Here is a 17,151-nt window from a genome sequence, read left to right as displayed (position 1 = left end):
CATCTAAACCTAATAAAGTGTTCAGTGAGTCATATCATATCATACAGAGTTTATTCAAACTTCTTACTGAAAACTCCCCACATATTACAGATCTTCAGTCTTTTTTTTTTTTTAAAAAGAAGAGAAAAGGGTCACATATTCAAGGTGTGCCAAACACCACCACAGACACCAATGTAAAGCTAACAAGTGACCAAACAATTCAACGTATTTCATCCATCTTCTTCAGGGCTCCATGAGTAACCAGTCTGTGCAGCTTTCATTTTGTCCTTCCTCTGGTACCGGGACTACTGAAAACATGCAATCAATAAGCAGGAGGACAACTGCGGTGTCAGCGGCTCCGCACAAGGCTCTGCAGTGATCACTGCCAAGTCTGTCACCGCTTTGGGGTGCACGCAGGTGTAATCCACCTGGATGTGCAGCTTATTTGCCGATTCTCTGAACCACCCAGTCCTGCTGGCAGAGGGGGCAGCGGTTGTTCTGCTTCACCCACAGGGACATGCAGCAGTTATGGAAGGAGTGGTTGCATTCTCCCCACACAACTGAAACACAAAGGCAGAGCATAAGTGGCACATATTGAAAAACCATTTACAATAAGCTAAAAACAAAACACGGCAGTCCTATTCATTAAAGGCATTTACCATGCAAAAATAGCACCCCAAGGATTAGATTAGGTGCCCTTTGATACGTTATATTGATATCAAAATGCTAATAAATTGTCATATAAAATCTCTGCTTTATATTTTAAAAGAAAGAAGTAAAAGGTTATTATCTTGTATTTTGCCTGGCTCAACGAGTTTGTCTAACAGCTCCAACTAGCTACTGTTAGCTTCTTCTTCTTTTTTTCCCCTTTTTTCTATAGATTAACCTGCCGAGTGTCTGTGCTGCTAATAAATATGTCAGTGCTGGCAGGGTCTTACCAACACAGTCCTCCTGTTTATTTTCCGCCTGGCATCGTAGACACGCATCTGAAAATGAAGAACAATGTTAGAGTACCTCCACACGCCGGGCCGTTCGGTTTTAAAGGTACAAGTAGCCAAGTTAGCTCCGTTAGCTCCTCGGACTCACCCATTACTTGTACTCGGCAAATGGCACAAGTGTCACACTCAACGTCCCAGCTCCACATAGCTACAGCATTCCACTTCTTCAGGGAAAACATCTTGTCCCCACCCGACTTGGAGCCCGACGAAGTATTGTGAGAGAGGACTAAACCTGGCTCGTCGCCGTCATCCATCTCTGCCGCACTGTAAATACACGCAGCTTAGCTAGGCTAAACAAAATGGATGAAACAGCTGGGTGATGCTAGCGCCAATGCTAGCAGGTTTAGCATGTGTCTTGTCTCCATAGAGACAGAAGAGGGCACTGTTTACCAGGAATTATCCACGTCCCAAAGGAACCGCACACTGACTAGTCTCTGCTTCACTTTCTCATTTTGCAGGAAAAAGTTTAATCTTTGAAATACTGAATGTCCTCAATACTTTATGGTAACATAACATAATTAAATCTTAAGAAGTATATTTAAAATACTGTGTAAAAGTCTTGAGGCTCTCCCATTTTTTATATTTCTCAAGAAAATACATTTGAAAAAACAGCATATAAGACAAAAACAGAATTAGTACAGTTCTAGCGAGTTTAAAAGTCAACCTTTATTTCTCAACACATTCTGAACTCTCTTAGGCAAACTTTCTTTTAATTTCTTTAAGCAGTCTTCAGGAATAGTTCTGCAGGCTTCTTGAAGGACATTCAAATCTCTTCTTTGGATGTTGGCTGCTTGTGTGTAGTGTTCTCGGTTAAAATGATCCCACATTGCCTCAATAATGTTGAGGTTCGGGCTCTGGGGAGGCCCATCCATGACTGATGGTCTTACAATGAGTGAGTCCAAATGTTTTTTGTCAACTAGATGTTTTCCATGTGGTACTGAATGGTGGATCAAAACATGATGGTATTTTCTGAGTTCATAATTACACCTATTTTGGTGAGAATACCAACACTACTGGCTGAAATGCAACCCCAGTTCAACAGTTGTAAACACTCACTGTTATACCTCTCTCCTGACCTCCCTGTTTCACTTCCTTAACAATGGCTTCCTGACAGCCACACTTCCACTGAGACCATTCCTGATTAGGCTTCATTGAAGAGTGAATGGTCTGCATTTGTATAGCTTTACTCAGTCACTAATAATAATAATAATAATAATGGATTGGATTTATATAGCGCTTTTCAAGGCACCCAAAGCGCTTTACAATGCCACTATTCATTCACTCTCATATTCATACACTGGTGGAGGCAAGCTACATTGTAGCCACAGCTGCCCTGGGGCGCACTGACAGAGGCAAGGCTGCCGGACACTGGCGCCACCGGGCCCTCTGACCACCACCAGTAGGCAAACATGGGGTTAGTGTCTTGCCCAAGGATATTTGGCATGCAGCCAGGAGGCAGCCTGGGATCGAACCACATGCACCACCGACCTTCTGATTAGTGGCTGACCTGCTCTGCCACCTGAGCTACAGCCACTCCACTATAGCTCACCCCACTACCCAACAGTAGGATCAGCTGAAGGGCCAGTTGTCAGGTCTTGGTTGAATTTCATTGTTTATACATTTAACTAAAGACGTGTTTAAAAATGTTCAGGTACCAGGATTGGACTAAAAATAAATAAATAAATAAATAAGGGATAAGCAAGAAGCTGTTTGATATTTTTGCTAAACTGTGTTTGTGATTGTTTTTTTTTTATAGATCTCTGCAATAACCAAGAAGAAACTATAAAAATCTGTAGCCTACATATTCCGGGAGCTTTGAACCTTCCATTTAGACCCATATACTGATCAGTAAAGTGTATACTTAGGTCACAGAGCAACAATTTCAAGGATCATTTTGTGCAGCAAGGTGTGCAGAAACTGTCAGTTTTTCACCAAGAGATTAAATACACACCAATCAGGTCATTATGACCACTGTCATGAATTACACTAATCATCTCTTCAACACGGCACCTGACAGTGGTTGGGATAGATCAGTGAGTAAACACTTTGTCTTCAAAGTTGATGTGTTGGAAGAAGGAAAAATGGGCGAGTGTAAGGATTTGAGCGAGTTTGACAAGGGCCAAATTGTGGGAGCTAGACAACTACGTGAGAGCATCCCCATAACTGCAGCTCTTGTGGGGTGTTCCCGGTCTGCAGTGCTAAGTATCTTTCAAAAGTGGTCCAAGGAAAGGATAGTGGTGAACCATCGACAGGGTCGCCCGAACCAACAGATAACCAACTGCTGAAAAAGTTAATGCTGGTTTTGATGGAACACAGTCAGAATACACATTTTGTTGTGTAGTGGGCTGTGTAGCTTCAGACCGGTCAGGATGCCCATACTGACTCCTTTCTACTGCCGAAAGCATGAACAATGAGCCTGTGAGAATCAGAACTGGACCAAGGAAGAGTGGAAGAAGGTGGTCTGGTCTAATGAATCACGTTTTCCTTTACTTTACGTGGATGGCTGGTGCATGTGTTGCTCACCTGGAGATCACCTGGCACCAGGATGCGCTATGGGAAAAAAGCAAGAGCCAGTGTGATGCTTCAAGCACAGTTTTGCTAGGAAACCTCAGGACCTGCCATCCATGTGGATGATAATTTGACACACACCACCAACATTGTTGCAGACTGCGTACACTGATTCATGGAAATGGTACTCCCTGATAGCTGTGGCCTCTAGAAGCACAACAATGAGTTTGAGGTGTTGACTTGGCCTCCAAATTCCACAGTTCCTCAATGCAATCGAGGAACTGTGGGATGTGCTGGAAAAACAAGTCTGATCTGTGGAGGCCTCACCTCATGACTTACAGAACTTAAAGGTTCTGTTGTTAACATCTTGGTGCCAGATACCACAGCACGCCTTCAGTGGAGTCCATGCCTCAATGGCTCATTGCTGTTTTGGCAGCAAAATGGGGGCTGCCACAATATTAGGCAGGCGCTTATAATGCTATAAATGATTGGTGTATATACCTCTGTCAGAAAGATTTTTCTGTGTTCTGAATGCATGTTTTACAGCTGCAAACGCCTTTCACAAGCCTCCAACAACTAAACGCAGATAACGTTTACCAAACAAAGATGGACTATGTTTAACATATGACTATACAACCTCCAATACACCAGTGCAAACACGCAAATGAAGAGAAGCAGTGAAATCATATAGTTCCTTTCCCATCCTCTTCTCAACTCAAAATTTAAAAGCAAGCAGACAAATGCTCCTGAAGGATTACATGTTTAAAGAATTTCAGGTGAAGCTGGAGCTTTGTCTGATGTCAACACTAGAAGGTCTTTAAATCACTTAAGATACTGCTTTTACCTCCTTATGTCACCTCATGTGACATCTCCATAAAATACGTTTGTTTCCTATATCCAGCTAACTGCTGGGATTTCTTTAACCACCACTAATCAAACTCAGGTCGGTGGGGGACTGGAGCCTATCCCAGGCGTTACTAGGTGAGAGGTGGGGTACATTCTGGACAACTCAGCAGTCTATTATGAGCTAACAAGGAGAGGCAATCAGTCATGCTCACACTTACAAGTATGACCAACTTATAATCAGCAATTAACCTAACATGCATGTCTTTAGACTGTGGCAGGAAGTCAGGGTACTCGGGGAGAACCTGTGCAGACACAGAGGCAAGTATGCAAACTCCACACAGAAGTATCTGAACTGAAGACATCATAATGAGGTCAAGGAAGAGTGTGCTATCTGTGAGGTTCAATAGGACCCCAAGTATGAGACTGCTGCTCATCAGAGTGAGTAAAAACTCTGCAATCACAATTAGTGCATATACATACAGAGATTCCTTGATTTGTCAGTCAGATGTCACCTTGTTTGTGATCATTTTTTTTGAAAGTTAGTTTAGGATTATGAACCTGAAAGGACCACATCAGCAGACAGGTCAGGCTCTTTATTGTTGCTGGCTCAGCAGCAAATCTACTGTCCTGTCTTGAAGAGGAATCCCCAGTTAAAATCTAGTATTAAAAGCTTATTGGCCTAATTAAAAGACAAACTGTTGTTCATTGAAGTAATCTTTCCTCCAGGGCTATGACTCAAAACGGGTAACTTCTGATTTTAAGTAGAACTTTTTTTATATATATATTTTAAGATACAGAGATCAATAAATTTAGAAATACGAATTAATTACCTTGTATTTAAACCATGGATTTTAAACACTGATTCCACACTCTGTGGTTGTATTTAAATGGCTGTATGATTGATATGATTAAAAAAGACCATAAGCCCCCCACATCTTTTAAAAGACCCTCAGTCTTTCTGTGCAAGATTTCCCAACAGGTACCCTGCGCAATAGTGAGCACGCCACTGTAAACGTGAGAACAAAACTGAACCACATCGATATCAAACTCACTCTGAACTGCTCTTCATTTTAAATCCTGATGCATGCTCGATCATCCATTCAGCACCAAGCTAGCCAGCGCATGGCTTTAGCTTGCTATTTAAAAGCAGATGATAGATTTTAAAGGACTAATAATGTGTGACTTTTTAATACAACAACACATATAATTGCTCTGATCTATAAAAATGACAAAATACCTCCTCACCTCAAAGTTTTATATGAGCGCAAAATGTACACATAGTTAATAAAACCACGCCTACGCGTGCAAAGAAAATATGTGACATTAATACATTAGACATGCACCAGCTCTCAGGCAGCCACGTGCTTTTCTTTGATTTACAACTCGGGATTGTAAAGGGTCCCAGTGTTATTACCTAATTTAACTGTCAAGTGACTTTCCAGCTGAAGTTCACGGTTCCGACCGTGCTTGAACGCATCGGACGCAGGAGCTCTCCTCTCTCACTGAAGTTGAGCTGCTACACTCATGCAGCTGATGCTTGTGCAGCTCAAACGACTGTTCAAGTGAACGGCTGTTTGCATTCATCAGAAGCTGTCGGAGGGAAATCTGTGTTTCAAAGGAGGATTTATGGTCCGGATTCAGGGAACAGCACCGGGTCGGGACAAACGGAGCCCACAGAGCCGAGCAACAGGTAAGAGAGCGGTGGTGGCATCACAGCTGGATGGGACAGGAGTATTAAACTTGACTGATCATAATAATTCAAATCCCTTTGGATCCAGTTTACTTAATTGTTTTGTTGCTTTTAATCCAATCAAGTTTTTGATAAGGCAGGTGAAGTGTTATTTGTTGCAGCACAGTTTGGGGTTTTCACAGAAGCTCAGTGATAAAGGCTGTCAGTAAAACTGATGGTGGTGCTGTAATCATGTCCATAAAGTGTGAAGGTCACGGGAGGAGATGAATCTCACTGCTCCTGTGCTTTTAATGTCACATAAACAAGGAAAGAGACAGGAAGCTACATGAACCCTTTCTGCTGTGTTTGTGTGAGCTTTAACTTTTGTCAGTAAACTTCACTAAAGTTTATCTTTCCTGCTTCCTTATAAGAGCTAAAAGATGCTGAACTTTGCATTGTTACACGTTCTAATGTTGTGCTCCAGTGTAACCCTGATATTGTTCCCTAAATTGTGTTTTAAACTGCACAGATGTTTCCTTTGTTGGCTGCCACTGATATTGTGCGAGCTTTCATGGTTTCTTTGTCCAGTGTTCAGAAACCATGGATTCAAGTCCATTTCCATGCCTCATTCTATTGAGCTGTAAATATTTCATGGCATGTGAACTAAACAAGATGGGTGCCTGTGGTTGGGTAATAGTTTTCACAATAAAAGTCAAATAAATGAAATCCAGATAAACAAAATAAACTAAGTTGGGCAGCTGTCGAGATTTGAACCGGCACTGTAACGTTTTAATATGACTGAAACTATGTTTATTTCTTTGTTTGCTGGCTGGCAGACATCATGGTGAAGGTCAGGCGAGCTCTACGGCTGGTGCTGGGCATGCTCAGTCTGTCCCTGCTGCTGGTGGTGCTGGGGGTCTACACAACGACCCGAACAGAGAGCCTGAATGTGACTGGCTATGCATCTGGAGTTATTGTAAGCTGTTTTTTTAAAAAAAAAAAAATCATATTTGATTTTATTTAGTGAGACATCTGGTTGATACGACTAAAGAAATGTAAAAAGTTGTCAGGAGGAACAGGAAAGCATCTCAAGCTGCAGTAGCCAAAGGTTTTGCCTCACTCGGTGCAGATTTGGTAACCTTCATCTGAGTGTGAAATTAATTATGGACGGCTGTATTGATTTATATATATTGAGTGATCATTTTAAACTCTTTGCATCTGTTTGGTTTGTAACAAACCGTATGCTTTTAAATTTGGTCCTTTGGATGATTTCTTCAGCTCACCCTTGGATCCTTCCTGGGACTTCTGGGACTCTGGCTGGAAGAAAACCGCAGGCAGCTGGTATGTTCAGCCCTCCCTGCGTCTCTTTACTAGGAATAAATGCAACACGTACATTAAAACAAAAAGCTCTGAAGACGTCTCACTAGTGACAGCACATTATTTTACAGTAACAATGTAACCAATTATAAGACACTGTCATTGGGCTGTTTTCAGTAAGTAAAAAGAAAAAAAATGTATTTTTTTAGGAAAGCGGCACCGATCTGCCTTTATCCAATGGGTGTAGAGTGAGCTAATCCTGGTTTTGTCTGCAGTTATTTGAACTTGTGTGTGTTTCTCTGATAGAAATTCTAATATAAAAAATACTAAACTGTGAAAAACACCATTAAAAAACTGAGTGTAGCACAAAAGTTGGTTTAAAAAAAGGCAAAATAATGTGAATATCGTCACATGACCTAGACTTTACTAGTCAAATGAGGAGAAATAATGTGAAACAGACAATAGATGTTTTTCTGGTTTCTTTCAGTTTAAGTATTCATCACCCACACTTTACGATATATCAAAGGAAGCTTTCAAAACACTTCTAGGTTATGTGAAAACCAGCAGCTTATCCTGTCAACAAAGAGAAAAAAGGCGTTGACGACTTTCACTCTGCTTGGATTTGGTCCAGTTTGGATTTTGATTATATCATCTTAGCTGGTGAGCCGCCACAGAAACAGAAACATCATTTGATCCTATTTTGTGTTCAATCGATGAAAAATGCCAAAGATAAACACAGTTTGACAGCCTTAAACAGACAAGTGGAGGACAAAAAGAAGAAGTGGCAGGTCTAAAAACAACTATTGACAGTATCTGAAAATCGTGTTTTTAAGAAATAGGGAAAAGAAAATCCAGCAAAGAGCTGACACATGACCTGAGAGACCTTAAGCTGATCCGTCCACTGTTCACTGAAGCCTTGGCAGTAATGATCTCAGTGGAAGTTTGAAATTTCTGGTCCAAATCATCTTCAAGAAAAAGTCAAAAGAGGTACAAAAGTGAGTGTCTACAGCCATCTGTTAAACATGGTGGAGAAAATAGTAAAATCATACTTGGATAGAAAAAGCACACAGTGGAACACCATCAGTCATGGACTGGCCTCCACAGAACCCACAGCTCAACATCACTGAAGCAGAGTGGGATCATCTTGACAGAGAACAGAACAAAAGGCTGCCAACATCCAAAGAAGAGCTTTGAATGTCCTTCAACAAGCCTGGAGAACTGTTCCTGAAGACTGCTTAAAGAAATGACAAGAAAGCTGCCTGAGAGAGTTCAGCCTGTGTTAAGAATAAAGGTGGTCATACCAAAGACTGACTTCAAAAGCTCATTGGAATTATCCACATGCTGTTTTTGCCTCATATGCTGTATTTCCACGTCTGTTTCCAAATGTTTCAGTAAATCGATGCAGCTATTTCCCATTTTCCTGGCAAAATATAAAGAAATTAAGTTTGGCTCAAGACTTTTGCACAGTACTGTTTATATAATTAACAGGTTCCACCTTTAAAAAAATGTCTTTCATAATATTTTACGCCTCTCAAAGTTCGGTTTTTCAAAAAACACGGTTTTAAGTGCTTTGTGAGGAAACCTAATAGCTTCACACCTACGATACATGATCCACATGAAAAAACGCTTATGTGTTGGAGAGAAAGAAAAAAACTTTTCCTCAGCTTTTCTTTGCATTCCTGTCAGGCTTCCCTCCAGCCTTTCATCTGGCACAAATCTTACATTAAAGCTCTCTCATTTGTGTTTTCACCTTTGCTTCTCCTCCAGCTGACCGCTGCCATCGTCTTTCTCAGTTTCGGGATCGTCGTCTCTTCTGTGTGCTTGGTGATCGACGGCGTCTGCATTGCCTTAAATATGGTGAGAAACCTACACTTGCTTGTAACCTCAGCAGATGGCTGCACAGTTAACTGAAGACTGTGAAGCAATAATAAAGGACCATGCTGACCTCGTGTTACAGTTTCAAATCGGACTGAGTGAATTTTGGAAGAGACCGTTTTATTCGACTTCAAACTTACCACTGTTTGCACCAAATAAAGATTGATTTGAATAGTTCTGGGTGAAATGTTGTAGATTGTTTCTCATGTTAACTTTTGCCAGGACATGCGGCCACTGAAAGCAGGGAGATGTCAGTATTACAGCAGCGGCAACTGCTACATCTATGAGAATTTCTACACTTCTGTGAGTAGAGACACGCTGAAGGAAAACATTATCCTGTGACTAATTCAGATACATAGTCACAACTAGTCCGGATAGATTCGAATGCGCAGGATAAACCTCCAGTTGTGTTGTCTGTATGTTTGTGAGCTTGTGGTTCGCTGCCCAGGTGTCGTGTTGGAGTCTAAAGGAGTCTTGTACCATGACGGTAAGAAGTGGAACCTGTTACTGCTGCGACCTGTATGACTGCGCCAAGTGAGACATTTAATCATTAGTATACAGTAATCTATGTCATGTGTGATCACAGATTGAACAAAATGATAGACACGTTCATATACATCCATACGTTTTGGGGCAAAAACACCTTTTTTTTGCAGTTTCTCTGTTCACCATCACAGTGGACTTTAAATCAAACTATTATAGTGTAAATTTGCAGCTTTAATTCAAGGGGTTTAACCAAAGTACTGCATTAACTCTTTATGCATTATAGTCGTTTTTGTACAGTCCCCATTGTGAAATGCCCAAAAGTAATCACATAGTTGTGTGACGAGCAGGTTTATGGTCAGGTGAAGCCTGTTTCCTTATTAATTCATGACAAAATCAGCAAACATCTGAAGTTGATTCAAATTCTTGAAATTGCATTGCGTTGCTGTTCAGTGGGGAGCTCGACATCCAATGAGTTGTCAGCAGAGATAAGTTAGGTCATCATTAAAAAACTAAATAAACCTACAAGACAGAGAGATGGGAGTGACCAAATCATTGTTAAAATGAATTGGATTGGATTGAGCAGCTCAGCGACACCATAAGGCTTTAACCCCTTCAGTTAAAGCTGAAAGTCTGAACTTCAGTCACAAATATCCTGATCGTCCGACTTTTATGTGTTTTGTCTTACAAATCATTGGAACTAACCTGCTCTGTGGCTTTGTTATGCAGTGGAGGCTACCTCAGCAACTACTATGAATTTGTTGGAGTAGAAAGCTGTGAGGAAGTCTTTACAGTGTACATTTTAATTTGGACCCTCGCCGGCCTCAACCTCGTGGCCTTCTTCACAGGAATACTCACCACAGCAGTGCTGGGCAGCATTAGAGAGTTGGTAAGACATTCACAGCAACCTGTGTGTCGTCTACATAACAGTGAACCTAAATGTTATATTTCCTGAAAATACTGCAGAGAGGAAGGAGAAAGAAAATAAAGAGCAGAGGTCCCGGGACTGAACCCTGTGGCACACCACAATTAATTGTAGTAGATTGTGATCTGTGTGCATGTATTTACACAAACTACCTTGAACAAAAAAGTGCAACAACACAAAATGTGGTGGATTTTAAAGCTGCACTAGTTGATTTATGACCTGTAGAGCAGGTAGCAAACTGACATCAGACGTCAAACTCACCTTTTTTGCACCACGGACCGGTTTATGTCCGACATGACCGGCCTTTAAGGTGTCACGGATAAATACAACAAAATAAAGCCAGTACCAGTACCCAAAAAATTAAGATTTATTCATCACACACGGGAAAAGACCCAGGGAAACCAAGTTAATGATAAAAACGATTAAAAAAAATAACAACCGTGAAAATTTCACACCCGAGCCTCAGCTCTCGTGGCCCAGTACCAAACAACTCACGGACCGGTCCGTGGCCTGGGGGGTCGGGGGCCACTGCTGTAGAAAACAGAGGAGCTGCAGCAGAAGAGATAATGACAAAATTTATGCCATCTAACCTGAACCTGTTGTTATACACTGATGACTTCCTGCTTCTACTATTTAATTTATGCAGTCTTTTATTTTAGTTTTAATGCAGGTTTATGCTGTCGTTTCATCAGAATTGGCAGCGACTTTCTCACAGATTGTTGTTTCAACTACAGGTGGACACATAATGACACCTACATTCATTAAGGAGACCTTGATTCAAATAAAACGTCTAAAAAAAAGTGTTGCCTGCAAGGTGTGGGGAGGGGTGTCTAAATAAAGTTAAGGGAGAAATTTGCCCATTATGTCCTCCTTCGAAGATGGCAGTTGATTGCTAGCAGATATTTCAGGCTAAGGTAACCCTCTAATGTATTTATTACTCTGTCATATCTCAGCCAATGTTGTCCTGTCGCTTCAGTCGCTCTGCTCAGATTTTTAAAAATGTTTAATTTTTAAATTTTCCATTTGGAAACATAAAACAGCCAGCAACAGTTGCAAGACTTTAACGTAAATAGCACGATAGCAGGCATGTATACTGTAGGGGAGAGATTAATGTTTCGTCTTTACCCCTCACCAGTGCAGAGAGAGCAAAACAGAAAGGAAAAAGGATAGCAGGAGAAGGAAAACACTGGAAAGCGAGCGTGGATCATGGCACCATCTGCTCTCACGTTCCTGCTGCACAGTATGCAGTAGCCTAGTGCAGTTGTTCAAAAGGCCAAAAATGATTCCCTCCCAAATATAAAATAAAACCGTCTCACTTTTACAAAGTCCCTAGATACTGGTCATTCAACACTGAGTCAGACTAAACTCAACACTGTGAAAATGGTCCAACCACAGAATACAGCCTTCCCACTCCTGACCTCCCTACCTCACTTTCTGTACACGGATAAAAAGATCCCAATAAAATAAATAAGTGTCAAAAAGTATGTTATTAATGATGAAAGGTGGTTTGATATTATGGTTTTTCTAATATTAAAAAAAGAAAATCACACAAATCATGCAGAATCCATCACATTTTGAATCACGGGCAGCACATTGTAATACTCACATGTGCTCCTCGCTTCAAGATCATTCTCTCCTGTTTAAAAGAGAAAAACTCTTGCACTGGCTTTACTCATTCATAAGTAGTCTTGTCATCTTATTGTAGCTGCATTTCTTTTTCTTTGTTGAAGTTTCCACTGGAGCGTGCCAGCTTTGTGGTGACTCATGCTCTTCCCTGTTGTGTGGGCAGTGAGATCAGGCTGACCCCAGATGACAGCCTTATTTATTGTTGTAACAACCTCTGCATTAAAGAAAAACTTTAGGAAATGTGTCTGAATTGCAGCGCTAACTGTTGAAAACTAGAACCAATCAAAATTTGGGACGTGCGGGATGAGAGGCAAGAAATAAAAGTGCTGAGTCCCGCATGAAGCGGACACCTGATTGCTGTGCAGCCAGAAAATCGTAGTCAGACCACGTGTTGCATTGACACTGTGGTGTACAAGAGCACTGATTTGTCTGCATAATAAACTCTCCCTTACCTCTCATGCATGTCTTGAATGGTCTCTCATAAAAGTTAAATACAAGGAGAGTGATGCAATAACAATGTTCCCGAGACTGCTTGGCAGGCGGTTCTATCAGCAGAGGCTAACAGAGCTGTCTCTGATCCGCTAAACCTCAGTCCATCGGTAACGCTTATCAGAAACATACCTTCACTTTTCCTCCTGCTGTTTCCACTCAAACTGTCACAGACGCAGAGTTCAAAAGACTTTTCCCACCAAACTAAAATCAAAGCTTAGAAAAAACAATTTTCAGAAGCGTTATGTCACATCGGTGTTGTTTTCACTTTGAGAGATAAGAACAAGAACAAATCAAAGACAAATGTTTTTCACTTCCTTCAATATATCATGTTCAGTGACAGTTTCCACAGAAGACATTGTTGATGCATAAGATAAGATGCAGTCAGTCTGATGTCAGTTTGCTAATGAATGGGGTCAAGTTGGCAATTATATGCAATCTGTTTCCAATAATAGAACAGTTCCCTGAGATAAATCATCAAAAATCACATATCCGCTGCTGTCCTGCTTCCCTGAAACCAGAATACGGCCGCTGAGTCAAGCAACTTTGAGTTGCGCTCACTGATAAAGACTCATTTACACTGTTCAGAAGAGACTGATGCAATCTGTCTGCATTTATAAATTACACAGCAGTTATTTGCAAACCTTTAGCAATCTGAGGTTGATTGTAGTCGGTGCAAGTCAGACTGCAACTGTCTGGAGAAACGTTGCCTCCTACCAGGCGACCGGTGCAATCACCTTCCAGTCAAAAGTTGCAATCAGACACAGAATGTGAAAAAAATTCAATAGAGTCACCAGACAGCCAGAGATAGAGATTTTGTAGAGACCCGACACACTGTTCCCGTGTTGCTTAATCGTTTTTATTGATTTTGCACACAAACACTGTTTCCCTGGTTCGGCACAAGCGTCCGCTAGCGTTCCAGCTGTCTCGCGCTATCCCGTGTCTGATCTCCAACCTCACTATAAAAAGGGAGAAACCTGATTAGTTAGATCATGTCCACCTGTCGCTCCAACCTCCCTGGCACTGCTCCTTGAGCTCACTGTACCACCCCTCCCCTGCAGCTGACCCAGGGACCACACCTCCGCCACAGTCAAGATAAGTGTGCCCAGTGTTGGATGGTTTATCAGTTTAGTGGATTTACTGTAAGTTATCTCAGGATGGTGTACGTGTTCGTACTATTCCCAGTATATTTTAATTTATTTAATAAAATATCAATATTTGGTGTCCCAATATCAACTGATTTTTTCCCCTTCTTTGCACTTACCTAATATCATGTGTGTGTGTTTCCCTTTCTTTGCCTCAGTGGAGCAGCAGCCCTGTGGCTGATCCCTCTGAGAAAACAGCATCTTCCCCAACAGCTCCTCTGCTGATGGACGCCAATATACACACAGCACACCAGCTCCACCCAGTCAATGTGAGGTCAACACCGTCTCTCTCACACACACACACGCCAACACACAGAGATACAATTACAAATATATAGTGGCTGTGTGAAGTCTAAACTGTTTCTCGTGTTTCTCGACTGGCCAGCAAACCTCTCTGTTTCCTCCCTATATTAAAAATTCCTTTAAAGCTAATTGTGGTTTCAAAGTGTCAGACAAAATGATTTCATGCAGAATTTTTCAGTGTTTCTTTATGATGGACTTTGGAGACCATGGTGTAACTTATCAGCCACAATACTAAAACACTCATAGGTGAAGTGATTTTCTTGTCATGATAGTACCTGTTAGGGGGTGAGATATACATCAGTCAGCAAAGGAATACATTTAGAAGGTGAGGCGATAGAAGCTGGAAAATTGGGAAAATGTAAGGATCTAAGAGACTTTTCCAGGGGGAGTCAGAGGACGTCAAAAATGGCAGGCCTTGTGGAGTATTGTGGATATGATGAGCAAAAGTGGATCCAGAAGGACAGCCGGCGAACCAACGAGGGCATCAGAGGAAGTGTGATGATCTGGGCAAACAGATTCTGCCAGGAAACCATGCTTGTCCTGGCCTTCATGTGGATGTTACACTATATTTCCAAAAGTATTTGCTTATCTGCCTTCAAACGCATATGAACTCGAGTGACGTCTATAACAGCTTCAACTCTTCTGGGAAGACTTTCCACAAGGTTTCAGAGTGTGTTTGTGGGAGTTTTTGACCATTTAAGGTCAGACACTGATGTCGGAGGCCTGGATCACAGTCTAAGCTCTAATTCATCCCGAAGGTGCTCTACTGGGTTGAGGTCAGGACTCACCAAACTCGCTCATCCACGTCTTTATGGACCTTGCTTTGCGCACTGGTGTGCAGTCATATTGGAACAGGAAGGGACCATCCCCAAACTTTTCTCACAAACTTGGGAAAATGAAATTCTCCAAAATGTCTTGGAAACATTCTCATGGCAACTGCCAAAGCCAGGCTCATCCATCAGATTGCCAGGCAGAGAAGCACGAATCGTCACTCCAGAGAACACATCTCCACTGCTCTGGAGTCCAGTGGTAGTGTTGCTTGCTTTGAGGAAAAAGAAAAAAGTCAGAGGAAATTCTTTACATCTCAATCCAACCAAACATCTGACAGATGTGTCACAAAAACAAGTTGAAGATTTTACAGGATCGGCTGCTGAGATATCAAAGACCGCTTTTAAACTTTTACCTGAAAAACTATTCTTACAGTCATTCACAGATCTGCATCCTTCACTGAGGCCCAGTGCAGGCAGTAGTGTTTCTTGTTTCTTTGCATGTTGGCATTCGTTCATTGTGGCTACAGCAATAAATTCCTGTTCAGTATGAATGTTTTTTAAAGGTCATGCTGTGATTTTCACTACAGATACAAGTTTGTTTTGAATGTAGTGTACCCCGAAAGAGCTCAAAGATCATGGCTAAGATGATGTAATAATAGCATCTAGTAACGATTTGATTTTAGCCATAATAATGACGTCACACAGACAACAAGGTTTTAGAGATTTTAAATTTGGAATAAGAGGCAGGCGCAGAAAAGACACGAGGGCAGCTGGTTCTGACAGGAACACACTCAGAGGTGAACCTGCAAGTGTTTAGTGACAACCACAGTAATGTCACATCGTTTCCAGCAGCACATTTCAAAAAGAAGTGTGCTTTGATTTGCATGAGTTGTGGTTCTGATCGATCCAAATCCAGATGCAAATCTTGTTTGTTCACATTTAAAACACAGCACTGCGTTCAGTTTTTTTAGTACCCCGTGGGGTTTCGGTCTGTTAATTATGCTTGGAGAAGTGTTAGTTAGCTAGTATGAAGGAGATTATAAGTTTAAAATAAAATTTTTTTTGAGAAGGCCACACACAAGTGTTTAGGTGGAAAACAATCAGGGGAAGCCAAAGCTCTGTTTTAAATCTTCACGGGCCCTTTCTAATCCAGAAACCTAGTGTTTTCCACGAACCGCAGCTCTGTTGACCACCCACATCGGAGCAATTTATTGGCTGCATCTTATTAAAATAAACCCACGTGTTTACAACCAATAATGCTGAATGTTCCATCAGAACAATTAACAAGGCTTCTGCAGGTTTGATCTTAAACAACAGTTCGACTGAAACAACGAGCTGTCTGTGAAGGCCCGTGAAAAAGGGGGCCTCGAGTCGGGGTTTTAAACTCAAATGCATCAAAAGGGACCGGGTAGGCTCTACAGTGCTTCAGCTGTTTTCTTTTTTATAACATAACGGGTTATAAAACTAATAATTTATTTGAAAAGTGTGAGTTTTCACTCAGAAGCTGTGAAGTCTGTGGTTAATGTCTCTTTTCCCTTGTCCTGCTCTCCCAGGGAGGATCGTCGTTTTGCTCTTCGGCAGAGAAGGCCAACCCGCCTCCCTTCGCCCCACTGGCCGGCGTGCCGCCTTGCAGAGCCCACGGCATGTCTGTGTGAGCAGCAGATTCACGGGACGATGCCTCGTTATTGTTGGGTGCATTTTAAACAGCAGATGCAGCTTAAAGCGGACATGCAGAAGTTTAATGGAAAGCGTCTGCAGCTACTTTACATTATATGCAAAGAAGAAAACAGCTTACCTAAAGCCTTTGAGTGTAAAATGTTTGCAAATGCAGTGCTTTGTCCTATAAATCTTTTCATTGTGGACTTTGTGCGTAAAAGGCTTCTTTTTTCCCCTGACACCAGGCAGAGTTAAAACTTTGCATGACCTAAATGTCTCATAGAAGATATATCGCTGATATTACTCGATGATGAATAAACAGATTGAAACAGATCAGTGTGGTTTATTTAAATTACAACAGACAGTTTTTCACCCTCTCTGTGGTGTAGCTGGAGCAGGAGATGCACACGTAAGAAGCGCAACACATAAAGACTGCACACGCACTTCAGGGACCACAAAGCAGCATCCTGTATGATCTGTGTATTTAACCTTAAACTCCTGTCTGAGTGAGTGTCTACCTTCCCAGATGGAGCTCTTTGTAAGGTGAGGACGTCTCACGCTG

The 17,151-nt window shown here is 41.6% G+C and overlaps 2 protein-coding genes across 2 annotated transcripts; one reads left to right on the top strand and one right to left on the bottom strand.

Annotated features, from left to right (window-relative positions):
- Positions 1-34: 34 nt before the first annotated feature.
- rnf7 (ring finger protein 7) lies at positions 35-1,328 on the bottom strand. The gene is made up of 3 exons (XM_005933152.3): positions 1,066-1,328; positions 918-965; positions 35-539 (listed from the first exon to the last, which is right to left on the bottom strand). Exons 1-3 carry the CDS (start codon positions 1,229-1,231, stop codon positions 421-423), a joined length of 333 nt encoding a protein of 110 aa, XP_005933214.1. The 5' UTR covers positions 1,232-1,328; the 3' UTR covers positions 35-420.
- A 4,376-nt stretch (positions 1,329-5,704) lies between these two features.
- Positions 5,705-16,935, top strand: LOC102300835 (transmembrane protein 255B). The gene is made up of 9 exons (XM_005933153.2): positions 5,705-6,021; positions 6,837-6,976; positions 7,279-7,341; positions 9,085-9,174; positions 9,415-9,495; positions 9,641-9,726; positions 10,405-10,564; positions 14,019-14,129; positions 16,487-16,935. Exons 1-9 carry the CDS (start codon positions 5,958-5,960, stop codon positions 16,586-16,588), a joined length of 897 nt encoding a protein of 298 aa, XP_005933215.2. The 5' UTR covers positions 5,705-5,957; the 3' UTR covers positions 16,589-16,935.
- Positions 16,936-17,151: the final 216 nt, after the last annotated feature.

Source organism: Haplochromis burtoni, unplaced genomic scaffold (genome assembly GCF_018398535.1).
Source record: "Haplochromis burtoni strain Fernald_Lab_line unplaced genomic scaffold, NCSU_Asbu1 Contig_160, whole genome shotgun sequence".
NCBI classification, from domain to species: domain Eukaryota; kingdom Metazoa; phylum Chordata; class Actinopteri; order Cichliformes; family Cichlidae; genus Haplochromis; species Haplochromis burtoni.
Note: the sequence above shows the minus strand (reverse complement) of the source record. Positions and strands in the feature narration are given on the sequence as shown.